Source organism: Lepidochelys kempii, chromosome 2, assembly GCF_965140285.1.
Source record: "Lepidochelys kempii isolate rLepKem1 chromosome 2, rLepKem1.hap1, whole genome shotgun sequence".
Taxonomy (NCBI): Eukaryota; Metazoa; Chordata; order Testudines; family Cheloniidae; genus Lepidochelys; species Lepidochelys kempii.
In genome coordinates this window covers 171,952,013-171,979,902 of record NC_136381.1, presented here as the reverse complement: position 1 = coordinate 171,979,902, position 27,890 = coordinate 171,952,013, and the positions used below count along the sequence as shown (strand labels likewise).

Below are 27,890 nucleotides of genomic sequence, written 5' to 3'. Positions count from 1 at the left end.
GTTTATTCTTAGCCACATTGGAACATTTGCTTCCCTTTTGATCCCCATGGTAAAGAAATATAAGAAGGCTCAGAAGGGGCGGAGCCCACAACAAGGGCTAAGAGATAGGGACCTGAGCTGGGTCCACCCAAGGTTGATAACTGGGCTTCTCCAGAGGCTTCAACCAGGTGGGGGAAGCTCCCAAGGGGACTTTTTTAGAGGCAGGTAATTAATTATTCATGCTGATTTTTGGTCACTTCATTTTGCTTGATGTTTATGCTCCTGTGGGCAAGGAGAGAGAATATAACATTGAAGGCCTGAAAGCTCTTTCAGCAAACTACCTGGCATATGATGGTTTGATAGCAGGGATATTTTTAATTGTGCAGCTGATGACGGGACTGACAGAAATCATTAAGAACTTTACCTATTATGTTTTAACCAGCTGTCTTCTGCTTGGCAAGTCAGTTGAGGTGTAGAGGAGTTTTAACCCTCTGATGAGACAATATACTTGGTGGTGGATAGCGGTACTAGTTGTTTTCCTTTAGCAAGGCTGGATGGGCATTATGTCTTAAAAAAAATCCCATAAATATATTGCACTGTCCCTGATGGGTTCCCTGATCATAGTCTGGCTACTGTGTTTTATTTTGTCCTCCATGCATAAACATTGTCTGTACTGGCACATTAAATATTAAACTTTATATATAGTTTATTGGACAGTTTTAACTCTTTTTGTGGAGAAGGGACCAAATCCACGTACTTCCCTGTGGTGGTGGTGGTGGTGGATAAGGTTCACTTTAATATATATTTGTTAGCAATAAATACAACAGGTATCACTGAGCCCACACCCAAGCATGGAAGAGTTAAGGAGGGGTGTCAAACTCATTTCATATGGTGGGCCTAAATTGATATCCTGACCCTTGGCATGGGACACATTTAGCAAAAGTTATTAAAATAGAAATAGATAAAGATAAACCAGGCTGGTAATTACTTACATTTATTTTAGATTTTAGTGGCTGCTTCTGCTGCTCCCTGATACTTGGCATCTCTTAGCTAGAACCAATGCATCAACATTTGAGCAAGTGACTAGGCTGAGGCTATCCTGAGTATCGAGTCCAGGTGTGTGTCACTTAGTTGAGAACATAGTTTATATTTGTTGATATTAATGATGGAGAAAACTTGTTCACATGTGTAGGTGTTCCCAAACATGGAAGGAATTCTTGATGCAAAGGACTTCAGTTTGGGATAATATTATCCTAGGTATCGATAAAACTCGGGAACACCAATACTAAAAAATTTGCCCCAGAATGTCACACTGCAGTTCAATAAATTCCATTTGGAGCTTCTCTGGTACATCACGCAGACTGACAGAAAATGGTGTGCTGAAAATTGTAAACTCAGGTTCCTGAAGTCAGAGAATTGTTCTTAAAATTGCTTTCTCAGTTCATCAGTTTTTCCCATGTCCCTTTATATGATATCATCAAACTGAGTCCAACAGTGTTATACAGTGATTTCAAGATGGGAACATGTGCCAAGTTATGCTGGGAAAGTTGCTTCTCCCACAGCTGAAACTTAATTTCAGATGTTGTCATATATTCTGTTACAGCTTGGTTGCACACCTGCATCCTTGTGTTGAGCGAGTTCAACTGCTCTGTATTATCTTCCATAAAAGCAAATTCTTGAAGCCATTGTCTGGTACTGAAGTGACAGATTTCTCTTTCTGATCCATGAAATGTTGGATTTCACCACACAAGTCAAAAAAGTGCTTCAACGCAACTCCCTGGCTTAGCCACCGAACTTCAGTGTGATACAGCGGTTCTTGATGAATGTCACTTTTTCCCGACAGCTGACTGAACTGGTGGTAGTAGAGACCCCTAGCTCAAATAAAATTCACAGTTTTAACATGAGTCATTTTTAAAGAGAAGCTTCTCAATGTAAAATGCAGTGAAAACCGCCAAACTGCTGGTTTATGGTTGGTAGTTTGCAATTTGGCCTTCAATTTTATCACAATTCCAGCTTTTTTGCTCTCCATTGAGGGTGGCCAGGCTCACAGCTCTTTCCAATCTACATCCAATTTGTTCAGAGCTTCCACCAAGTTGTTGAAGAGGTCAGTTGCTGTTGTATTTGCTGTTGTGTCTTTCATCTGCACCAATTCTACTAGCACCTTTGCTATGCATATGTTCTCATCAACTCCATGAATGAATGCCGCTAGCTGAGACATGTCACTTACATCTGGGCTTTCATCAATAACAGCTGAAAAAAGCAGCAAGGGACTTTGCTTTTTCCTGGAGTTGACTGTTCAAATTCTCAGCTAAATCATTGATTCTTTCAGTAATTGTGTTTCTTGAGAAGCTGATGTTTGCAAAAACTTGCCACTTATCTTGATACACGATTTTTGAAGCTTTTAGCATACAGTTTCTCAAAAATTCTCCTTCAGATACTAGTTATGATGACACAGCTATTTCATGGACAGTCACACAGCTCACTTTAACCGCAACATCACTTATATGATGAGTATTAATAAGCACTGATTGATTTAAATGATTATGCTAAATTCAGTGCATTTATCTTTGTGTAATTTTCCTGTGTACTTATCGCATTTCTCACCACGGCTTGATTCATCTTGTCTTTGAATATGGCATTCTTTTACCACAGCTAGCTGTGGGCTTTCCATTCACGTCCACACAGAAATATGAAATTCTCCATTTCTCTTGAAACCCAGCACACTCTTGATCTAACTTTCTCTTCTTAGATAAAGACACGGTAGGCACTTGTCACAAGCTGAATGAAAAACTGAAGGAAGGGAAGGGTAGAAGCCAGGGTATCACTGCTTGCTTTCTTTCTGTCTGTCTGTCAGCCACAATAGACATTCATCCTTTGACTTATTTAAAGTTTCCTTTTCTCTGACTTTCTAGGTTGGTATCTGCTTTCCAGCTGCCAGGTGAGTGTTCTTCACTGCCATTTTCCCTCATGTGGATCCATTCAAGCGTCTGCCAGACTTATGTCTCTCTAGTGCACCTGAAACACAACTAAGTGATTCTACACCTGTATGCGAGGTTTTGCAGGATTGCTGCACTAGAATCTGGACTACGGGGGTGAGATCTGTAGAGCACACCAGTGTGCTGCACTCTAACTCTTGCATGTGGACCCTGCTGGCACGCACTAAATGTTCCTTAATGCACATTGACATGGTCTTGTTTGAAACAGGGCTGTATCCGTGCACACTAGCAGGGTCTACATGGGGAAGTTAGAGTGAACCACAGTAGGGCAACTTTGCAAATCACACACTCATAGGGTGGAGTCTGGATTCATGTAGACAAGCCAGAAGATCTGACAGCCCTGAGCTAGAGAGAATTAAATAATAGAGACAGAAAAGGCACTTGATGAGTGCCGGAAGTATAAGAAATGGATCTTCATGGAGTTGGATTGCAAGACCCAAGGTGCTCTTGTTAAAGGTCAGTATTAAGGAGGTTGAAGCATCCGCTCAATATTTCTTGGGGCCAGAAAAGAAACATGCAGAGTAGAAGATAACTAGCCATGTGACAATTGCACCTTTGGAATCAGGGTTAAGTGAACCTGTGAGGATCCAGATGTTAGCACTCAGAGCACTTGGACTTGAACTCTGCAGAGGCACACATCAGTCTGAATCTAGCAGTATCTTGAGGATCTCAGCTTTGCAAGCAGAAGGACTTGAAGAGGATTGAGCTCTTCAGAAACTGACAGCAGCCCTTTGTGAGCTGACTACCAGAGCCTCTCCTGGCACTGGTGGCTTTTCTGCAGAGCTTTATGAGGCATTTTTGGTCTTCTCTGGGATGTGATTTAATGCTGGTCTGCATGAAAAGCAACAAGGAGAGACAGTTGCCTCTCTCCCTTGTCGCCAAGAGGGATAGCTCATTTGTTGCTCCCACCCCACACCCCAAAGAAGGTATCAGGGAGCTGACAAACAGGAAACCCCTATGGCTGCTCTGATTGTAAAAAACTTTCCCCAAAGCCCTAGGAAATAGACTGAAAAAATTTATTAGCTCAGAAGTGCGCCTTGATCAGACCTCTTGCATCCCCAACAGGCCTGTTTTGTCTTTTAAACTTCTTCAGGGATATTAATCATTGTTTGAAGCAAAGTGTTTTATCCCTGCCCACAGTAGAAAGGGTTCAAGGGCTAATAGATCTTGTAAGCAGAGTCGGTGCTTTCTAGCTGCTGTCTCTGCAGAGGCTAATTTAATTGGAAAACACTTTTACTGTGGATGGTTGGCATTCACTTTTCTCTGGCAGGTGGGGAGAGGACTGGTGTTAGGTTTTGATCCAGGGCTTTTTATGTTAAACCTTGACAGATTTGGTGATGATGCACTATCTGTTCTACATGAAAGTGTATTCAGTGCTTGGCGACTTTTGAAGGTTAGGAGACAGAACAGGCTTCTGCAGTTACTAGGGCTACTTATAGGACCTCTTTCCGATAATTCTGTTCGAGCTGTTGACAGCTCTAATTCCAGGAGTCTGATCTTCTGTTTCCTTAAAGCAGATATAACAAAATTGTAGCACATGATAGATTTAAAAAGTGTTAATTGGATCATAGCAGATTCCCTTGCTGCCAGGCTGCAAATTCATTCTGTTCACTGTTTATCAAAGATTTTGTTAGTGATAAGATCTGCCCTTCCCAGAGACACCAAAGAGGAACTAGAGCATTGTTTCTTAGCGATAATTGTCCCTGAGAAATTTTTCTTTTTCTCACAAACAAGATCCTTTGTTGATCAGTTTACTTACAAAACAGTTTATTTCCAATAATCTTTATAAATTATCTTTGGCATTAAGCACCAGTTTAGCATAGTAGCAGAGACTATGCTCAGATGCGTCAAACCTGAGCTCTGGCAGTTATTCATTTCACTGACACGAGGGGAAAATATTGACATTACACTGTCCCTTTTCTAAGACACCCTGACACTGTATACTTATACTGTTTATCCAACACCTTCAGGGACCCCAGCGATTGTCCTAGTCATCCATTCCTGGTTGTGGATGTGGATGTAAGTGACATGAGTTATGCTCCATGACAACATTCCTCTCTCCGAGAATCCTTACCTCATCTTCAGGTGGTATTTTCATTCTCCACTGACCAGCAAGCACCCCAAGTTCACTCCTTGGTGTCCTCCATGCTATCAGCTCAGTGATATGCTCTCTTGCTGTATCCTTTTTGCAAAATGTGCTGATAATCTTGATGTGACACAGCAAATCAAGGCAGAATTCAACCCTTATTTTTTTAACATATTCACCATAGAGCACATTCATTCCTTAATTTATACTTCAGTTTTTGCTGTTTGGTATTGAGTTCCGTAAAGTGTTTTGGGATAGCTCGCATCAAGTACTCCATGCAAGTTAAATGTAGATTGTTATTATTTATTTGTATTATCATAGTTGTGAGGAGCCAAGACTCATGGACAGGTCATGTGGTAGGTACTGTACAAACACAGAACAAAAAAGATGGTCCCTGCTTCAAAGAGCTTACAATCAAAGTATAAAACACGAGACAACAGGTAGAGACAGATGGAAGAATATAAGGAAACAATGAGACAATATTGATTAGCATGATACACTCTTGTATGAAAACACTAGCCATCATCTAATGAACTTACAATGGAATTTAGGCCAGAATTCTTTGGATACCTAAGTGCATGCTTACCCTTAAGTACTGACTTCAATAACACTACTCACATGCATAAATTGTAGCCCATGAGTGCTCGCAGGGTCAGGGCCTTTGCCAGAGCCGGATTTAGGCGCAGGCAACTGCCTGGGGCACCGGGCTTGGGTACTAGGGCAGGTATTCAAAAGTTTAACAAATGGATGGGGCGGCACTGAATATGCTCCTCACCTGGGGCGCCATTTGGTCTAGGGATGGCCCTGGCTTTTGTAGTGAACAAACGCACATCTTAAGTTATAGTGTCCTTTGACAACAGATGGTAGCTGTTTTTAACACTTATTTTGTATTATCATGAGCAATTAAAATTTTGTTTTCTGAGAGGTAATACCACAAGATGTCTTTACATTGTCTGAGATGATCAGGTCCCTTGCTGACCTGATTCTGTCACTCCTTTACAGCCCCCAAAACTCTACTTCTTCATAATCCTTCAGTGACTGTGTCTAAATGGCTGCCTAACACTATTCTTAAATATAAAAAGCCACATTGGAAAAAAGGGCACTGGACTGCAAGTGTAAAATACATATGCACAGATAACAGGTAATTGGTATAATACCTGTAAAATATAGTTGGGTGCAATTTGCAAAACAGGCTTGTGTATATAAATACCTGCTTATGTATGTGTAACTGGAAATGTTACTTCTGCAACATAGCCATCTGTTTTTGCATTTAGCCCAGAAGGACAAAGCAAGGCAAACAGGGAAAAATATGACAAGTGTATGAGTTAGTTCATATTTGGGTAGGGTGTTTGAGAAGTCAAAGTCAGCAGCTGCACTGCAATCTTTATGTAGAATGTTTTCCTTTTAGAGATAGCATTCTGTGCAGTTAGCACATTCACAAATTAGCCAGGAAGGAAAACATATATATTGGAACAATAAGAACTCGACATTTAGCCTTCATGCACATTGTTCAGGTTCCCTCAGTTTTGTTGTATCTGACCCTGCTGATCAGGAGATGTCGTCAACAAATATGTCAGACCCCTTTTCCTCCTGTTGTTAATTTTCATTTACTTTCAGCTGTGCTGGTATGCAAGAAGCAATGAGACAACAGATGTCCTTGTAACAATGCAACTTATTAATACTGGGCAAATGCTGCTAAGGCATTCCTCAGGTTTTCAGTAGTGTTGCTTTGAATACATTTGGAAGAGGATGAGACTGACAAAGCACCGTATCAGCCGTCCTGGTAATACGGCAGTCCTGCTTACTCAGTCTTCAGAAGAATGAAAATGGAATGAATGAATGAAATAAATATTTTACCAATAAGTTGTGGTGACTTCTAGTGACCTCTAGGATCGTAGTAGTGCAGCCAAGTGGAAACTTTCCTCTAGCTCATGTAGTTGTGTTACTGATTCAAACTGCAGTAGGAGCAGACGTCTCAGTCTGAAAAAGGTATCTATCAAATTAAAGAGACTAAGTTTAAAACTGTTCAGTGGGCCATAAATGTGGACTCCTGATATATATTCATTACATATCTTTCACAAAGCTATCCAGCCTTGATCTGAGGACATCAAGAGATGGAGGATCCACCACCTCCCTTGGTAGTTTGTTCCAGCAGTTCACCACCCCCACTGTTAAAAATGTGTGCCTCATTCTCAATTTAAATTTCTCTGGTTTTAATTTCTAGCGATTGGTTCTTGTTATATCTTTCTCCACTAGATTAAAGAGCCCTTCAGTACTTAGTATTTATTCCCTGTGAAGGTATTTATACACTGTAATCAAATCACCCTGATAGTGTGATTTGCTTTATTAATACGTATACCAGTCCTGAAATGAGATGGTCAAACAGCATGCAGGGCTATCCCTTCTTCCAGGAATTTCAGCCCAACAGCAATGCCTAAAGAATAGACTCTAATCAGAACCCAAGGCAGAGAGCAACCTCTCTTGCTGCTCACATAACTCCCTTTCTCCACTGAAGCTGCATCCACACAAATCTTGCATAACCTAAAACTAACACAGCACAACATGTCTTCCCAACAGTCAAAACTTGCTTCTGCGCAAAGGAAAAGGAAGTGGAAGACTAGTGCAACGTAGTGATACCTATTTGAAACGTTATATATCGCATGCTCGAACACATCAGCAAAATGTGAATAGTTGGATAAATGTGGTTCCTTTCAAACATGGAAGAACGTATCATCTCACAAGCAAGTTACATATTTAACTAAAAGACCTACCCTCAATTTATTAAGGAGAGTCATTCCTTTTGGTACATCAGGCTTCATCCTTTCATATGTAAAGAAGGAGAGAATGTCTCATGACACCACTCCATGGTCACAGGAATGTGATGTGAGAAGCTAGACTTTCCACTCACCACGATAACAGTAACCCTAGAATAGATATCTTTCGTCAGTAATGGCTTTCAAGCCCCAGCTTCCTTTTGTGTGTGCCTGGGAGTGTGTTTCCTGAGCATAAATTGAAAGTTTCCTCCCATTTTTCTGAAGAGATGATGCACACTGACCGGCTTCCATCTAAATAAAAACATTAATGACCCCACATATACAGGAATCACGAACATTCCTCAGGTGTGTCTGAATTCAGAGGTCTGGTGTATTGTTCATTTGAATTATTTCTTTCCCAGCTCATTTCTTTATTGCAGACCATACATTTTTCCAGACCTCAAAATAAAAAATTTTTTACAAGACGCTGCGGGGGAGGGGAGAAAGAGACTAGATGTGAAAACTGAGTTCTAAATAGTTGTGGCAGGATCACTAATTGTTAAATTCGCTTTATCTGGTTGCCTTTACTGCCTTCTTTTTGATGGATCTAGAAATCATGATTTCAAATCATCAAAATGCCCAAGGATTATTGAATATACATTTATTTTTGTAGGCTTTTCCCATTTTTTTTGACCATGGAAAAAAACAGGTACCATAGAAATTAGAGAGTCATTTCAGCAGAGAGTCTTGGATACTATTTTTCATATAATTATTTACAACTTTCACTGTATAGGATACGTACATGATGTTTAACCCATGATGCTGTGGGGAGTTTTGGGAGGTCACCAGTCTTCCAGCTGGAGTTGTGCAAAACTTACAATGAAACACAATTCACTCCAGTTTTTCAATCTATTCATTGAGTTAAGGCTGGGTTTTGTGTGAGCCTAGGTTGACTTCTGGTTTGGGGTGAAAAACACATCAAACTTGATAAATTTGCATGGGGTAGGACTAGGAACAAGGCAACCTTTGGTGGTTTCATCTGAGCTTTGTTTCAAGTTTCTGAGTTAGTTCAACTGAGTGTGTGAACCTTCTCAAACCTAAATGAATTTGAACAAACTCTCTTTGGACAGAATCCACCAATCCCCCTTTTCATCTTAACACAAGACAAATACAGAACAGCCTCCTCTATCTCAAACAGCAGGCAATACTGAAAAGTCATGATTTCAGCTTTTATGTAACACACAATTGATAAGGGCTTACAGATGCTTTCTCTTTTAAAATCTTAACCGCTCATGTTGAAAGATAATTTGTCTTACATAATGAGAGAGCTCAGCTGTTGCTGTAATTAAGAATGAATCTGAATAGGTGCAGATTCAAGGTTTAGCTACAATGTTTGGTGGAGTGTGAACCTAATACAATGGTGTTTATAAGCTCTTTAGGACTAGGGTCCTGTCTGCCTCTGTGTTTTGAATCATGCCAAGCACCCTGATGGGGTTAACGCATAAATAATAAATATGCTAGCTCAGTACAGCCTTCATTCTGGGGCTGGGTTCAGGTGGTAGCAGGAGAGAGCCCCAGCCTCAGAAGTGGGCAGCTTATTTTTCCTTCCTGTGTTCCAGGGATGGCTTCTCTTTGTGGCTTGTCCTCTCTTGCCACTCATGCTCTTTGGATGGACATCCAGAGCCTGGCTTAGCTGGACTGGCATCATGAGGCAACGATACACGATATTCTGATTTAATTTAGCACATTACAAATGATGGTTCAAATGGGTTCATGTTTTCTTTTGCTCAAATGTGCAGATTCGAATCTCAGTTGACCATCTTGTTGCATCTGATCACATTGCCAGGGTTGACTCCCGCATACTTAATGGTGACTAATTCTGTTTTAATACATGGGGCATCACTTAGCTACCTAGTCCTGGGGAATGATTTGTCTTTTTTTTTGTGTTTAAGAACCTGGATAGATATATTTCAATCTGTTACTACTTCTTTTATGGCCTGGATTATTCACTGATGCCTCTGGATGAAAAGTTTAGATGAGGCTCTCTAATTTGCCATGGACTCACCATGGGCAACATTTCCCCCCTGGTATGTACGGCAGATGTGGCAGGAAGATGACAGGTGTGCAGGGAGTCTTTCACTTTGCCCTCCAGCTCATCCATGCAGAAACAGAACTAAACCTAGATATAGCAGTTCCATGGCCAGCTGACTCCCCTGGAAGATATAGGGCTTGGTTGTTCGGAACTCCCAGTTCCCTGAAAACATTCTGCTTTCTGGCAGCAGGTACTGGGGGAGTGCACAGTTCTCCTTTTTGAAGAGACTGTAAGGAGAGCTGCTGAGTGTACTGCTTCCAGGCCTCTTCTCCTTTCTGCCTGAGCTGTTTGACCCTGCATAGGCAGAATGGCTCAATAAGCCTCACATTGAAAACCATCACTCTGCTCCCACATCCCCATCCAGCTCCAGAGCAATGGTAGAATTTAACCCTAACTAAGGATACTTTTGAAAGTGCTCAGCTGTATCTGTCAGTGAGGTCTCTGTGCTCTGCTTTGGAGACCTTACTACAACGTGCATATCTGCTTCCACATGAAGAAGAATGTTCTGTTTCGTTCAGAGTTCTGAATGGGCCATAGAATTGGGATAAAGGTGAATTTTTTTCATTCTCATTTTATTGTCTTATTTAAGAGGTGACCCAATAGCAGAAGCAGCCTGACATATTTAACTAGGCTGGGATTTCTTGTGGGAGTTCGACACCTAATTCCCTTAGGCTCTTTTTTTAAAAGCCACCCCCTTACTTAGCCTTAGTGTTGCCTAGTGGATAAAGCACTAGACTGGGACTCAAGAAACATGGATTCTAGTCTGCTGGTTGACCTTGGGCAAATTGCTTCACCTCTCTCTGCCTCAGTTTTTCCATCTGTAAAAAGGGGTAATGATACTGACCTGTTGCTTTGAAATCTATGGATAGTAAGTGCTCTATAAGAGCTAGATATTATTAGTATTTTATTATTTATGTTTTATTTTACTAACATCCAAACATCAGTAATAATATTAACTATTGAAATGGTGCATATAAAGGTGATGATCTCAAATACCATTCGCGTGCCTTTACATAATATATGTCCCCAGTCTCTGTTTAGGAAGCAATGATTTTGTTTTAACTAAGACGACATTTGAAACTGGGAGTCTTCAAAAGCTATTGAGTCCCCACTGCTGTTTTTATTTATTTCTTCTTCCTTTGGTAATGTCTGGTCTGTCCCGCACTGCAAGGATGCTTAGATGTGTGGGTTGTTAAGTACAGATTTTTGGTGAAGCAATGCAGAAACTAATCTGAATTCATGCCTTTTATAGCAAAAGTTGTAGGAGATAGGGCTTTCTTTGTTTTCTGTACTTGACAGCCTTACATGTTTTCATGCTTAACCTGTTACCTGTAGCTTGTGCAGCACAGCAGGGGGAGTTGTGAGAAGAGAGATCCTTTGTTGTATGCTTACTTACAACATTGGTAAAGCAATCAGATCCCACAATGATAAATTGGAGCGGGTTCAGAGAACAGCCGCCACAAGAACAATTAAAGGATTAGAAAACGTGCCTTATACTGATTGAGCTCCTTAAATCTATCTATTTAGTTTAACAAAGAGAAGGTTAAGCGATGACTTGACTGCAGTCTCAAGGTACCTACACGGGTAACAAATATTTAGTATTGGGCTCTTCAGTCTAGCAGAGAAAGGAATAACAATCCAATGGCTGGAAGTTGATGCTAGACAAATTCAGACTGGAAGTCAGGCATACGCTCTCAAGAGTGAGTAATTAACCATTGGAACAATTTACAAGGGTCATGGTGGAGTCTCCATCAGTGGCAATTTTTAAATCAAGAGTGAATGTTTTACTAAAGAATATGCTTTATGAATTATTTTTGGGAAATTCTATGACCTGTGCTATAAAGGAGGTCAGATGAGAAAATCACAATGGTCCCTTCTGGCCTTGGAATCTATGAATGACGAGCATAGTATAAAAGAGTTTTTCCAGGTACAGTCAAGTAAAATTCAACTATTTGCCTTGGGTACTTATATGACCCCCAACACTGCAGTATTTGAGTACCACACAGCCTTTAATGGGTTTATGTTCACTATACCCCTTTGGTAGGGGTAGGGAAGTATTATCCCTATTTTACAGATGGGGAACTGTGGCACAAAGAGATTTGGGGCCAGATTTTCTAAGGTATTTAGGTGACTAAAGATGCAGATAGGCGCCTAATGGGATTTTCTGAAGCACGTAGGTGTCTCTCATAAATTTCAGTGGTAGTTAGGCACTTAGGTGCTTTTGCATCTGCTTATCTGCATATTCAGTCCCTAAAATACATTTAAGCATCTGACGTTAAGTGATTTGCCTATTCAGTCTGTGGGGGAACCCACATCACACAGGGAGTCTGTGGTGGAGTCTACATATCCCAATTTTGTCCAGGGAAATAAATTAATAGGCAGAGAGCTGGTGAGATGGTATATGATAAATGTATCACGCAGTCACAGAGTCAGTAGTTTATCACATTTGTACTTTACCACATGGATGTTCCCATCACATTTGTGAGGCTTATGAGTATGCCTACACTATGGAGACTACACAGGCTTAGCTACATTGGCGAAGCTATACCCACATAACCCCATAGTGTAAACGCAATCTCAATGGTAGCTACATTGATGGAAGCATTCTTCCATTGACATAGCTGTGTCTATACGGGTCAAGGATGTGTTTTTTCATACCCCCTCACCAAAGTTTTTATGTCAATTTAATGTTTAAGTGTAGCTCAAGCCTTAATGTATGTGCATGTGTGCATATATATAGTATGTACATAGGGCTTTGGGATTCTTCAGGCTGAGAGATATTGTATGTGTGTAAGATATATTTTGTTATAAAAGATGGTCCAAAAATAAGTGTCTGTGTCTTAGGCGAATACAGATGAGTGTGCTTCTGGTTCTCTGAGTGAATGATCTACATTCAGGAAGGTTTAGATTTTGGTGGGTAGGCAAGGGGGTGACTAGAACAGACAGAAATGGCCTGTACAAAAGTAGTTTGGTGTTTGCATTCAGTTCCCAATAGACAATCACAGAGGCCCTGCCACAATAGCAGCCTCAGCAGAGAGGATAAATTGAATAAGCCACGGAATTTGAACCATCCCTATCCCTAGAAGTGTTACATCAGGGTTAGAGTTGGGGAATAGAAGTGGGCAGTGTGGGGGGCAAGTTTGTAGGGCCACTGCCCATGCTGTTCTGTACATAAATGGGGGACTCCATTATTTAGGGTTGCCAATCATGCAGCTTATGCAAGCATTGTGTGGTACACAATTTAAACAAACAACCCCAACAAACAACCCCCAAGCAATCCATCTGCAGGGGGGCTCCAAGAAAAAGGAACAGAATCGCTGCCATTCTGATTGGCTAACGTATTTTTAATTTAATTTAGTTCTTATTAATCCTCGTCCTTCCCTCTGCCTCTCTCCTTCCCTTCTCAGCCGTCCTCACATTTTCTATGAAATTTTCTGGTCAAGGTTCAGGAATTTGAACTCTTTTTCTATTCTCAAACTTTAGTCTGTTTTAAATGACTCTGCTTTCTTTCAACATTCAGCTGAGTAACATCTCTCCTCTCAGTGCCATATTTTCTGTGCTCTGTCAAATGTTAGTATTACCGTAATAGTGGCCCGTAAAGGACCAGAACAGACTTTGTTAAATAGTACCAAATGCAGTCCTCAAACCTATTTTCAGTCTTACATGTTAAGTTCTTTCTAAATTCAAATAGCGGGGTGGCTGCTGTGTGCCAGAGTATATATGATTACAAATGATCTTGGTTAAAAACAAACAAACAGCGTTAGTATGCCTCAGAACTTTAAATAGGCTTGAAACAGAAATTTAATTGCAATCTCAACTAAGGGTTGACTAGTGGCTGCTCTGTCATCAAAAATGGTGTTTCAGCTGAACTTTCAAAAGGCTGTGGTTTGAAAGTGAACACAGGTGGTCTACAAGCAAATTACGATTTAATTCTGCTGTATTTAAAGCATTGATTCCCGAGAAGTCATGACTTAAAACTAACATCAGACAAACCCTGTCTTTTCCTTATGTTGGCATAGGGCATGTGGAAGCTGAAATGTCTTGTTGCAGGGAAATTTTTATTTACCCTGTTTTAGCAGTGAAAGACATCTATAGTGTTTATGTTTAATCAGCCACACGAGTAACCCATGTTGACACAGTGTGGCTCTTATTTCCCTCTCGTGGCAGAACCACGTATACAGATTTATGAATCTGCAGATGTCTCTAAACTCATGGTTCTGGGCCTTTAGCTCAAGCAGTTCAAGATGCTGATTTTAGATCAAGGTGTCATGGCTCTGGTCCCCACAGATAACTTGACCAGGAGCACTGTTACATAAAGTAACTATAAAGAAATATGTAAAAATATACTGATTCAAGGCACCCACTTGTCAATGAAAGTAGTTTTTCTCTATAAATTAAGATTCAATTGCCCTGGGAAGCCAGACGATTTTTTTCTGCTTATTTAAATTAAAAATACTTCCTGATCTTTGAAAATATTAATTTTAGGATACATAGAGGTGAACTGGACACAACTATTTGTTCTAGAACTTTCCAAGACAGGATATATATGTCTCCTTGTTTGTTGAAAGATACGCATTGCCACTATTTTAATTTTGAAATAGGTGTAGTTTAGAAGCCTGACATATCATGGGTAATATATAAAATAAATTAGGGAGATATTTGTCTTATCATGGACATTTCTAATACAAATAGTGTGTTCAGTGAACCTCTGTGTATCCTAAAATTAATGTTTTCAAATATCAGGAAGTATTTTTAATTTAAATAAACTAGAAAAAAACCCCATCATCTGGCTTCCCAAGGCCACAGATCTTAATTTATAGTTTTTAAAAAAAGTCTTCATTTTCCCCATCAGGTTATGGCATAATTAGGGAGAAGGGTATAAAGCTTTCCAAATTCTTTCATTGACTAGTGTGTGCCTTTAAACAGTATATTTTTATATATATCTTTCTTGATGCATTTTTTCTCCTAAAAACTAATCCCAGATTCTTTTTTATGAAGTAGCTCAACCCACTCCCTTGCTTTGGATTATTTGTGCCCCTGCAGAATTCATGAGAAAGCTTTGTATCTTGTGATAAAGAAATAGTTTGCATAATAATTTAGAAAATAATAGCTTCAAACTAGATCAAGATATTGCCTCTGAAGCTTTTGAGGGAGTGTCATGGAGTCATCGTGCGATGCTCTGGAAATACTGCCTACAAAGCCAGTCAGGTCTCTGGGGGAGTCTCCTCTCTTTGAGCATACTGTTTCCAAGGCAAGAAGCTTACACAGCTTCGACCTTCCTGGGTCTGACCTCAGAGCATTCAGCATCCCCTTCCACACTGTGTGCTTCCCGCAGCGAGTCCGCCTGGGCAGGGCTCCTGGGGAAGCCAGAGGACTCTGCCTCCCAACTCTGCAGTCAGATGTGACTCTCAGCCAGCTGGTAAAACAGAAGATTTATTAGTCTACAGGAACATAATGTAGGACAGAATTTGTTACCACAGAAATCAGTGTCTTTCAGCCAAGTCCATCTTTGGGGGAGGGGAGCCCCTGAACCTCAAGCCAGCTGAGCCTGACTTGCTTTCAGCTGCCTGGCCCCTGCCCTGCCTGTTGCTCCTCCTCTGGCCTTTGTCTCACTTCCCAGGCCACGAGTCACCTGGTCGCATCCCCCTCATGGGTCTCAGGTTATGAAGGGGTGGCTATAGCATCCATGCAGACAGCTGGAGCAACCCCCACAAAGGTCACACATGCTTATTTCCACTACCTAGACATTGGTGCAATACACAGGGAAACGGAGGCACACACAGCATTCATGTCAAACGGTAAGACTCACATCGGCTCACATACAACATAACGAGGGAAAATCCCCACTTTGTCACAGCCAGTCTCGTCATAAAGAAAGGAAGAGGAGTGCACCTGTAGCACTGCAATGTTATAACCCCTGACTTGGCTCCAAGAAACAAAGCAAGCCCTTGATTTGGAAGGCAAGGGGATGGGACTGACTAGCTATGCTTAGCATTCCAGGCCATCACAAGTATTTTTGTACGTTCTTTTCTTTGTACATTTTGTTGGAAAGAAATAATGTTACGTCACCAAGGGCTACACTGTGCCATGAAAGTATGGGACTGAGTGGTGGGTGGTATGGAACTGCAGTGCCACAGAGAGGTGGCCTGGGCATAAGTTACTGGAAAGTCCTGGCCACTATTGCTCCTGTATCACTCCTTAGGTTGATGCAGCTTGCTTACTCCTCAGTAGCCATCCAGTTTATCCCTGCCCTAATTTGGAAGGCAAGTGCCAGTCAGGGTGCTAGCCAGGAACAGACCTGTATTCAGGGGAATTCAAGGGTGCAGACGGGGTTTACACACCCACAAAGGGTCCGGCCATAATCTGGCCCCAAAATGACAGATGGCCAAGAGTATATCTATAGTGTAGCACATGCAGAGGTAGCCTTGGTCTACACTTAATTCAATTGACCGAGCTGTGAAAAATTTCTTACCCCAGTGCCCTAGTTAGGTTGATGTAGCCCCCATTGTAGATGCAGCTAGGCCGGAAAAATTCTTCCATTGGCCTAGCCTCTCAGAGAGGTGACTAGCTCCAGCAATGGGAAAAAACCTTCTGTCAGTGCATGAAGTGTCTATGGTTCAGCGGCACAACTGCGGCACTGTCGTGGCTGTAATGAAAACATACCTGTAGTGTAAACTCCCAAGCTGCCTGAGCAGTGCGCCTCACCTACAGGAACCATATTTTGTGTGGAAAGGACAGGTCAGTCTTCCATTCCACCTCTGGTGTTCTCTACTACAACTACCAACCAGAGTGCTAATTAGTTACAATTGTGATGTAGACATGTGCCCATAGGTGCTGGAATGAGGACTGCTGGGGGTGCTGCCTAGCTTGAAGTGTCCCTAGCTTGAAGTGAATTCCATTATATACAGGGTTTACAGTTTCGTTGAATGGCTCTCAGCATCCATACTATAAAAATTGTTCCAGCACCCCTGTGTCTACTACTATAGGAACTTACCCGAGACAACCAACTCATTTCACACAGGTCAGTGAATAGCCATATATCTGATGGTAATGACTGGGGCTAGTGGTCTGTCAGCGTAAGTGATAGGAAAAAGAGAGGGAGAGTTCTTCAGGGGAGAAAAAGGCAATTGTAATGAATTTATATAAAAGAAGGTGAATTTATGAGCAGTCTCATTTAAATCAAAATAGCCTTTTTTTCGATAAACTGTTCAGTCACTTTAATAGCCTCTAAAAGTTTAAACCACTTAAAACTGGTACACTCTTTTAATAAACATTGTTATTTGCAAGGTATTATCAATCTCCGGGCATCACGGAATTCAATTTTGTACCCAAAATAACTCAGTCTTGCCAATTCTGCTGGGGATAGAGTGGTGGCGGCTCGTCCAATACATACCGCTTCTCTGCCTCAACTGCAAGGGCAGCAGCTCTGTAGACATGGCTCTTAAGCCAAATAATCTTCTGTGGGCCAGATTCTGATCTTCCTGGCAGGATTGGGGCCCTGCCACATGAAAACACTGAAGGAGGTGTGTAACTTTATTGACCTCAGGAATCCCACTGATGTCAGGGATGCCCAAAGACTGATCAAATGCTGTGATATAAGTATGTACAGCATGATCTATCAAAACAAGACATGCCATTGTGATGGGCTTTAAATGGTTTACAATGTTGAAAGGTTATTAAATGGTTTTTAAACATTTTTTATTAGGCAAAAAGGAACATTTTGATTCAAATAATACAACCTGTAATTTCCCCTTTTTCATGACCTACTCACTTCTTTTCATATCATTTACCAAGTCACACTGCTAGCCCCAATCATTCATTACCATCTGATGGTGGTGATAACTCTCATGGGACCGTTTGTGCATAACTATGCACATACTTAAGTGTTTGCAGGATTGGGGCCTGCATCTGTTTACACTGATGCAATACCTTTTACTTCTAGTTTATTTACTCCTGATTTTCACCACTGTGTAAGGAGGTGAGAATTAGATCCTGCAATGTGTTTTTTGGAGGGTTTTTTGGGTCAAAAACCTGATAAATCATGGAATCAGTGACCTCCCACAACCACATGACATACCACTGGCCCTAGTAAATATTCTGAATCTCCTCTGACCTAGTCCAAATCTAAACATGTGATCCCTATTTGACAGGTGGTGTTTAATAGTGATAATCACCAGGATACAGCTCAGGCAGGTTTGAATGCAAAATCCAGTGGCTAGTAAATGCTGATGTTTTAATGCAATCTCTCTACTGCTAAATTATCTTTTATATCATGATACTTAACTGGTATCAAACATTTTTCTTCCTGATTCTACCCTTTGCTGAATACAGGCGCTTCTGTTGTTCAATAGACATTGGGCACTTGGTATCAGAGATGTTGCATAAATGAAGAGCTGCTCTTTATATCTACATATTCCCCTATATCTTTAGGTATCTGACAACAGTTTGGTACTAAATTTTGTATATTAAAATTCTCAGTTAGGTTTAGTCAACCACTTTTCATTCTCTAGCAGTCTGTTCAGGTGTAAGTATCTCGAAAGGAGACCAAGTGTATTTTTGGTTTTCAGACCCGAGTGTGTAAATCTGTCATAATGTCATCCATAATTTAATATAGTAACAGTCAACTATACTGTATGATTGTCTCATTAACCTGGCTGTTTTTCACTTTCATGTTAATTTCCTTCCCTGTGCTTTGTGCAGTTTTATTTTCTTCTGGCTGAATTCTGTGTCCATGATACATAACGGAAGATATGATTCAATTAGGGAAGTACAGTCTAATAATAATACCTCACTTCTTATATAGCACTTTTTAATGTTAGTGCTCAAAGTGCTTTTAAAAGGAGGTCAGTATTATTATCCTTGTTTTACAGATGGGGAAACTGAGGCACAGGCAGGGAAGTGACTTGCCCAAGTTCCTGCAGCAGGTGATCTGGATTTGTGCATGAGGTTGCTCCTTTTGGCCAAAGGAAATCACTTTATCTTTGATGGTATTTAAGTGAAGGAGGGTGAGATGCAGTCAGAAGTTCACTTGGTTAAATGTTCATATGAAAGAAGTAGAGAAACGTTCCACATCTTTACAGTATCTGCTTTGTCCAATATAGCTGTGGAATTGTAAAACAGAAAATTAAACTTTCCTTGTGTCGTGATGGGGAAACATAAGGAGATAATCAACTGAAAGGTTGGATCCTTAATTTAAAGTTTATCTAAACTATTCACACCCTTTAATTCTGCAACATTTGGCTAGGAATCACACAAGAAGAAGCTTTCTTGTGAGTTTTTTTGGTATTTCCTGCTTCCACTACAGTGGAAATAACATAAGACCAGCCTTTCTCATGGTACGATATTTATAATTATTATTATTTCAGCACTTCTGGTTCTAGTTCTGGCAGGGATGTGCAAAAATGAAAGAATAAAAATTAAGACTTTTATCTGAATATTGTTTTGAAGGGAAGCTGTTATTTTTTTCAGACTGGTTTAGCAATTCCTATTATTGGGTAAATGGCTTGAAACATGTGAACTTTTTTCTTCTGACAACCACAAGTTTTTTCTTGAAGGCAAGTTGAAAACATTGTGCTAGATATTTGTTATATAGTTGTGTTTCTAATTTGAATTCATTTCTAGTTTGAATTCACGTTAAATGAAAAGGCACACGGTTGGCCAAATTCATTCCTGATGTAATTCCACTGAAGCAGATAGAGTTGCAACAGGGATAAATCTGTACTATGTCACCTGATTACCGGATTTGAAACCCACTTTTAGTTATGTGACTATGTGAGGATGACATTTCTAGGTTGGAGCTGTGTTTTCTGGATGGAGACTCATGTATTTGATTAACATATACTGTTAGTTGAGAGGCATGAAGTGTTTGGATTAATTAAGAAAATTGGTACACAGATGTCAGTGCTGTAACTAGAATTTTAAGCAGCTGTTTTTAGAGGTGCAGGTAGCCATGGTTGGGGTGATTATAGCTCATCCTATTGCCCTCGGGATGTAATGCTTAGTGTGGCCCATGATCAGGACCAGCTCTAGGCACCAGCAAAGTAAGCACATGCTTGGGGTGGCACAATTCCAGGGATGGCATTCTGGTCACCCTTTTTTTTTGCTTGGGCAGTTGCGCTCTCGGAGCTTTGGGTGGCAAATTTTTTGCTTGGGGTGGCAAAAAACCTAGAGCTGGCCCTGCCCATGACTAGGACTCCAAAGTTCTACAAGACTAGTACTACTTATATATAAACTGAAGGTTAGCTGAATGAGGAAGCTTGTCCACTCTGAGGAATACAAAGAAGGGATTTCATTTCTCTGTTAATTTAAGAGTGCTACATGAGAGGCTTCAGCACAACAAAAGAAGAGACTGTCTCTAGAAAATCCATTCCAAGACTTAGAGTAAACCCAGAGAATGCTGGGACAGGACTTTGGGAGTTTATTCATTCTGTAATGTGTGAATACTCAGAGTGGAAATATGATCAATAAGCTCATGGTTTATGTACCTTGCTATCCAATTTCAGAGCCTCGATTTAAAGAACTCTCAGGGAGCTTAGGGCATAACATAATGATGAAGCTAATTGTATATAAGGTAGATTGTGACATTATGGTGAAAGTTTTCTTAAAATACGTTACTCAGGTAAGGCAGAGCACTTTCTTACGCTTCTTGCAAAGTGTCTGAGGTTCATAGGTGTATAGTCAAACATAGTCACAAATATGGGAAGACTCCACAGAGTTAGCTAACTGCATGCATGCTGCATGTGTGCTAGAATATTATTGGATTTCTCTGCTAGTTTGTTCAGTAGTTCCAACAAACAAATTTGTGGATTTGTCTGATGTGGCTTGACACATAGTACTGTACATGACACATCCTCATCTTCTATTCCTTCGCATGGAGGTTCCAGAGAACACTTATCAGGACAAATGAACATTTTTGCACCAGTGAATATAAATTAAACAGTAATCTGAGACTGCATGTATGAATATTCATTAAAATTTCACCACAGGCAAAAAAAATCACTGAAAATTCATGTTTTCACGTCTTTCAAAAAATTAACCATATTGCAGTTGTGATCTGTGTTATTCTTTGTTTTCCGAAAAGCCTCAAGTGCAGAAAAAGAAAAGCTATTTGTGCTCTGAAAACAATATAATTGTTTTGCGAATATGGCAACTGTTTGAGAACTTGCAATTTATTCCAAGGAGGAATTTGGCGATTTTTGTTGCTGTGAAAAGCTGTTTGCTAGCATATATTGGTAATAATTTCAAATGTGACAAAATATGCAGTTTCTCATGAAAGCATACACAAGTATTTAGGTTAATGGAGCATTACTCACAGACACAGTTCTCAGGTAGTTCAGATTTTTCGTTATCTTCAGTCTCACAACTATGTGTTGCAAAAGCAGTTATAATGTAGGTAAAACATTAGTATTTTAAGGCATGAGGTGTTAAGTAAATGTTCTGCAGAATTCTGCTTACGATAACATGTGTGGGTGTGGATTGGCTTTTAGGGATTCAGTCTTTTGAACACACTATACCAAACCTAATTATTTTTATCTTACTATTTGGGAGAACTTAGCAGCTGTTTAGTTCAATTTCTTTGGACTGTATTAGACTTCAAATACAAAAGCAGTGGGTCAATTTTTGCTGAAATCAGCCAACACTAGTGGAAAAAGTCCTACAGAACTTATAAAAGAATGATAACTTTTCTATAGAATTTGTAAGCCATCCTGTAGAATTTGATGGTAGGAATATAGTACTTAGATTTATAGAATTATTTATATTCACTATACATACCCATTCCTGCACACCTCCATTATTATTAAGTACTATTGTCTATTAGGAAGCAGTGCATAGCCCAATGGATACGGCTTGGGGCCCCGGTCCTTCTAGGTATATAGCCACCTTTCTGCCTTATTAAGAACCTAAATCCTCCGTTAAGTTGCCATTGACATTTTTAAAACCATCTCTCAGCTGCTGCCTAATTCCATAGGTGCCTAAGTCCCCAAGGTGCCTAAATTTAAACTTGTTGGCATTTGTAAAGCCACCTAAGTGCTGTGATTGCCCTGCTGCTAACAAGCAATTCAGAGCCTTTTCTCAAGCCAAAGCCCTGGAAGCCCCAAAGTGGAATCTCAGACTAGGCGGGGGAACAATAGTCCTGCTAACGGGACCTGATCCCATAGGTGGGCTCTTCAACTGCCTAAGCCTGATACCTGTCAGACTTCATGGCAGGAGGGAGGAATGCAGGTCATCAATATGTGGGGCTTGGGGAGCACAGCTCCTGCACAGAATACACGTGGGAGCACAGGGAAACATAGGGCCAGAGTCAGAGAGCAAGAGACATGGTTTTGGCTGCTTGGACATAGAATAACTAAGCAGCTGACCTGGCTTAGGCACCCAGCTCCATGAGAGGGTTTGTGGCTGAAGATCCCAAGCAGAGAGAAGCACCTATCTCTGGTTCATCAGCCTGGCACACTAGGCTGGCCCCTTAGGGTATGTCTACGCTGCGTCCAGCCCAGAGTGACGGGCTTGGGTTAGCGGGGCTCACGCTAGTGCTCTAAAAACTGCTGGGTAGACAGCACTTTGGAGTTGCAGCTCAGGCTGGAGCTTGGGCTCTAGGGCCCCAGTCTGCAGAGCTTGATCTACACCACAATTCTTAGAGCTCCAAAATGCTGTGTGGACATACGCTTTGGCACCCAAGCCCCTCTCTTCACCCCATTCCTCTCCTTGCTCTTTCAGTCCCTGCTATCTGCGGTGGCTCACAGCTCAGCTTGCTGGCTTCAAAGGCTGCCTTCCTTATGTGCCTAACTCTCCCCATGCATTGTCTGAACAGCCTGGGCCTAACTCAGGGCTGATGATTCCACTAGGCAGTGGGGCACTGAGTGGAGCATCACCTTAGTACTTTTAAGGACCTGAGACCATGCTTCTATTCCTGGCTCTGTTACTGGCCTGCTGGGTGGCCTCAGGCAAGTCACTTAACCTCATGGTGCCTCAACTTCCTCATTTGTAAAATGGGGATAATGATCCTGTCCTCTTTTAAGTGCTTTTACATATAAGCACTATACAAAATTATTATTATGATCTCCAGGATTTTGGAGTAATTTCTCTAGAAGCATCCTTACTATCCGTGGATATCTATTTCATTTCTGTAGTATACTAAATTTCTATAGAATCCTATTGGTTTCATCCCTATTCAATTATCTACAATTTTTCATTAGGGATTCTATTGTTCAGAAGGTGCACTGAAGCGTAGTCGGACAGGGGAAGCAACTGAGTTGTTGTATTCTTCTAGTCCTTTGGGATTGTCTCTTCCATATACAGCTAGTCCTCTTTAGATTCTAATTTAGTCTAGGACATAAAGGATGGAAGCTATTGGAATGTTTGAAGAAGGTCACTATTAAAATAATTAGAGGATATTATTTGTCTTTTATTTTTAACTTCTTTACTGTTAGTGCCCTGCTGCTCTCAACCATCACAAAAGCTTCCTTTTTTCTTCTTAAAATGGTTGTATACTCTACTCAGCGGTTCTCAAACTTCATTGCACCATGACCCCCTTCCGACAACAAAAATTACTACATGATCCTGGTCGAGCCCTGCTGCTTTGTGTGTGTGTGTGTGTGGGGGGGCAGAGCCCTGCTGCCCCAGACTCAAGCCCTCAGGCTTCGGCTAGCCCCGGGCCACAACGAGTCTAATTCTGGCCCTGTCAACCCCATTAAAATGGGGTTGTGACCCACTTTGGTGTCCCAACCCACAATTTGAGAACCACTGCCTACACTCTCATGCTAGTGGTGATGTGCCATGGCATCTGGGTGTGGTCTTACACTGGCCCTTAAATGACCTGGTGTTTGCATCGGAAGCTACAGGCAGTGATTTAGAAACTGTGCCAGCCCCAGTAGGAAGGGGAAGGGGTAGGGACTTTGCCTTGTGCCTTTTTACAAAGCTGCTGTTTGCTCCTATGCACGTGACGTTAAGAAGGTAGCCATAGACCTTATCCATGTAGTGTTCTGCCCCTACATGGCAATGTCAATCCTTATACAATGGAGTACAATCCTTGACCCCAATGCTGAGTGGTTCACCTCCACTACTGCACAACCCGGGACTGAGTCACCATCAGTTCCCAGGGGCGTTATTTTCCTATTGCAGGAAATGTGTCATTCAAAGGCAATTACTGTACTCATGTACTGGGTGGAGGCAGGGGCTCACCGACAATAGTGCAGCATGCTGTCCCTGAAGGCATCAGGTAGTCTCTCATTCCCTTTGAAATAGTTCTACTAAGTCACACATCATTGAAGGGAACATTGCAAAGTACAACAGACAATAATTCCTTCCTTCCCCTCTCTATATGCTGTCCAGACACAATTCAACTTCTTAATTTCCTCTTACCTCTGGCCACGCTACCCCTTTTCAAATCACGTTGGCTCACGATCCCATCACAACAATCTTTCCAAATATTCAATTTAGTGTTTCCTTGCTCTTAGCATAGCCTGGACTCATAAATACAAACTTTGGTTACTATTGAACATTATGTGCATCTTTTTGTATGCTTTACAGTGCTGAAATTAAGTGCTCTGTGCTACTGGGTGTAGCAGATCTCTCTTAAGGGTGTAGACAGGCATTAGAGTCTAACTCTGATGCGGGACAGGTTAAGATTAAAAAAAAGAATGCTTTATTTAATTGTTATTTGCCCATTTTCTGATTATTGCATCCATGCACAGCAGGACTGAAATTATTATTCAGCGGTTCATGATCTCATGCTGGGACTGCACTTGGCCTCAGCCTCCTGCCCAACAACAGACGATGCACGAATTATTTATTATTCACTCACAGTTTGTTGCAGTTGCCACATTAGATTTTTATGGGTATTGTTGATGCCTCTGCCAAGGGAACTGCATTCTAATTTTACATGAGTTAGAATGAGAGGATGAACTACAGGCCACATTAAAATCACTGGGAGCTTTGCCATTGGCTCCAGTGGAGCCAGGATTTTATTCAGCCTGTTTTAGAAGCCTGACCAGAAGACTAGGAGTTAGGAATAGAGTATTCTCAATTCTGCCTCTGACTCATTGTGGCAAGGTGTATGTGGTCTCTCTGATATCCTGGGAACAACGTGACTACAACTACACTGCATCTGACTCACTGTGTCATCTCTGGCAAGTCTCACACTGCTTGCTTTTCCAAGGTGCTGAACACCCAGAGATTCAATTTATTTCCTTCAGCAGAAATATCTACACTGTAGGTACAACCATATACATTAGACGTGATAACCGTTGTCAATTCTACTAAAACCCATATAAATCAAATGAAAAACACCATGAGGTTGAACAGATTGGCAGACAAAGATCCTATACAAAGGCAATGTCAAAAACACTTTATTGCAAATGCCAATATGTTGTCCAAAATTACTATTTGATAAACCATGTTTTGGAACAAAAAAACCTGGAATTCCAAAAGGTTTTTTAATCTGGTGAGAAAACCAGGGAGAAGATCTATTTACAGCCCATCTGAAATATCTAAAAAAAACCCCAAATTACAGCAGACTAATTTTTTTTGAAGAGAAACAAAATAATTTTTTATTCAGACTTATTTCGATTTTCTTCTCTCTCTAGGTATTACGACAACTTCAGCCTCTGCACAGAACGGGAAGCCAGTGCCGCGAGATGCTTTTGGCCAAACCGACTCGCACAGGGCTTCATCATTGGAATTCATAAACAGTTCTTTTCAAACTGTACATCAGAAAAAGTCCCCTGGGAAGATCCACCGGATGAAATTCTCATAACTCTGATCTTAATCCCAGTATTGCTGATGGTTGCCATGACATCTCTAGTGGTGTGGTGCAGTAAGAGAAGTGACATTCTAGTGTAAGACATGCCTCCTGGCTTTTCTCATCCCATGCCTCTCTCTCTCTCTCTCTCTCTCTCTTTTGCATAAAGAAAAGAAGAATCAGAAATATCAGATCTGCAGTGTTCTAACCTGTCAGGTACTACGGGAGGAAACTGTCCTGTATTCAGAAAAGTGTTCTGCCTCTACCGAAAGTCAGTGCTTCTGTACTGCAGGTTTTCAATGTTGCTTATGCAAAGACACTTTCCAACCCCTCAAAACTGATAATCACAGCTAATGTGTAATGGAATTCACATTTAATTCTGGATAATGGGAGACTTATGATGGCAAGTGAATCTGCTAACTTCAGCAGAGGTAAAGTTTCTTACCCAAAGTTAAAGCTTGTGAATAAGCTTAGTTTTCCAGTATGTGTGTGTGTATATACACAACGAGTGATTAATTTGTAATATTGACAATGGGGATCTTTTGAAATTTTTTTTGCTGGACACTTTAGGTTTTCATTTGTGAACCTTGTGACTCGAATGGAAGTTCGTCACCAAAGGAACTTAACATGGATGTTGCTGAGGGACACTCTTGGTGGTGAATAAAAACCACACACTATCCAGGACTGGAAGTATTGTCTTGGTAAGAAAGAATTCATATGGCCAGTGGATTATCCTTGTGGAGAAGAGACTGTGCTAGGTTAAGTAGTTTTTAAAATGTCCTTAAAGATGACTTCTTAGAGCTTGCTGACTTGAGAACACACTCCAGGAAGGATGCAGGCTTTTCCCCAGAGGTGGAAAATGAGAGGAAATGGGTTGACCATGAATTTACCAAGGGCTGGTGAAGGAACTGTCATATGCCAGACCCATCATTTTATTTTTTTAATTATTATTCTTACGTTGATGAGTGTATTCACTATGTGCTCCTCATTTTCACTTCACCCTGAATCTTTTGTGCAAGTGATGTCTTGTAAATAAAAATAGATAAGAAGCTATGTTAATTGAGGTGCCTTTCAGTGTTTGAATACTTCATTTTTCATCACTTACAGAATGTGGAAGCTTATGTTGTTAACAGCAAGGCAGTTTGAATGATGCTTGGAATTGACAGAGGGCAGAGAAATGGAAACGGATTCCATTCAACAAGTCTATATTCATCATATTCCTCTGTAATGAAATATTTAGATACAGAAGGCTCCAAATAAAATAACTTTAGATCCTATGGTAAACTTTTCTTGTCTGTCACATGAAGCGTCCTCCCAGCCAAATATTTCATTTTTACAAGTGTTCAAGATCTTTTGCTCATGAATATACATTTTCATACCTCACACACTTAAATAAAGTACAGCTAGCTGTGTCTTCCACATGTATTAGTTAGATAGTCTTCTTTAAGATTTTGATCTAATGGTTGGGATGCGGGTCCATGTGAACAAAGTGTTGCTGGGTCTCAACACAGAAGTGCTCCCTATATGAAAATTGCATATATGTGGAAAGTTACAGTATCTATAGCTATATATCTTGGTTTTCACATTCTTTCCCAATATTTTAACATAATGCAGATATGTTTGCATTCCTATTGGATTACTTATATTGGTAGGAATGACTGGTTAGGTCAGATATTTCCTATGTATATTGTAATAGATGCTGATTCATTCTCTTCTTTGATGCTAAGAAGTTAATATTTGTAAAATGTTTGAAGAAGAAAAGTGATATGCATTAAACATTTATTATATTTAACATAAAGATAAGAAACAGCTATTAAGGAGCCTGGTATGTTATTGTCATTGTGCATAACCTAGACTGGCCTTGGAAACTACATGATGGTGAAAGTATGTTGTGTTTGGATTACGCCTCCCCAGAGGAGAACTATTATGCTTTTAAACCAAAAATTATCTTTAAATGAACTTCAAATGATTCCATTTGATTATCTTCATTTGTTTTGTTTCACATTTTCCCCATAGTTTAGGGCTAAAACTTTCAAAAAAGTGACCAAGTCCCTTAGGCATTTTTGAAAATTATGCCCTAGATTATATCATTTGAAATGAAACAGAATTGGTACCATCCTATCAGAGAGGTAGGAAAAGAGTATAAAAAAAAAAAAGACGGATTTTTGCTTCACAGCTAATAATGCTCAAAAAAGACAATTTTGCAGACACAGAAATATCAGTTTGCCCTGGATGTGAAACCTGATAT

General features: G+C 40.6%; 1 protein-coding gene across 1 annotated transcript in view; it reads left to right on the top strand.

The window, feature by feature from the left end:
- Positions 1–26,919, top strand: part of RAMP3 (receptor activity modifying protein 3) — a 101,630-nt gene extending 74,711 nt beyond the window's left edge. Inside the window, exon 4 of the mRNA XM_073332765.2 lies at positions 25,488–26,919. Coding sequence (XP_073188866.1) covers positions 25,488–25,743 — 256 coding nt within the window. The 3' untranslated portion in view covers positions 25,744–26,919. The remainder of the gene's footprint in view (positions 1–25,487) is intronic.
- Positions 26,920–27,890: the final 971 nt, after the last annotated feature.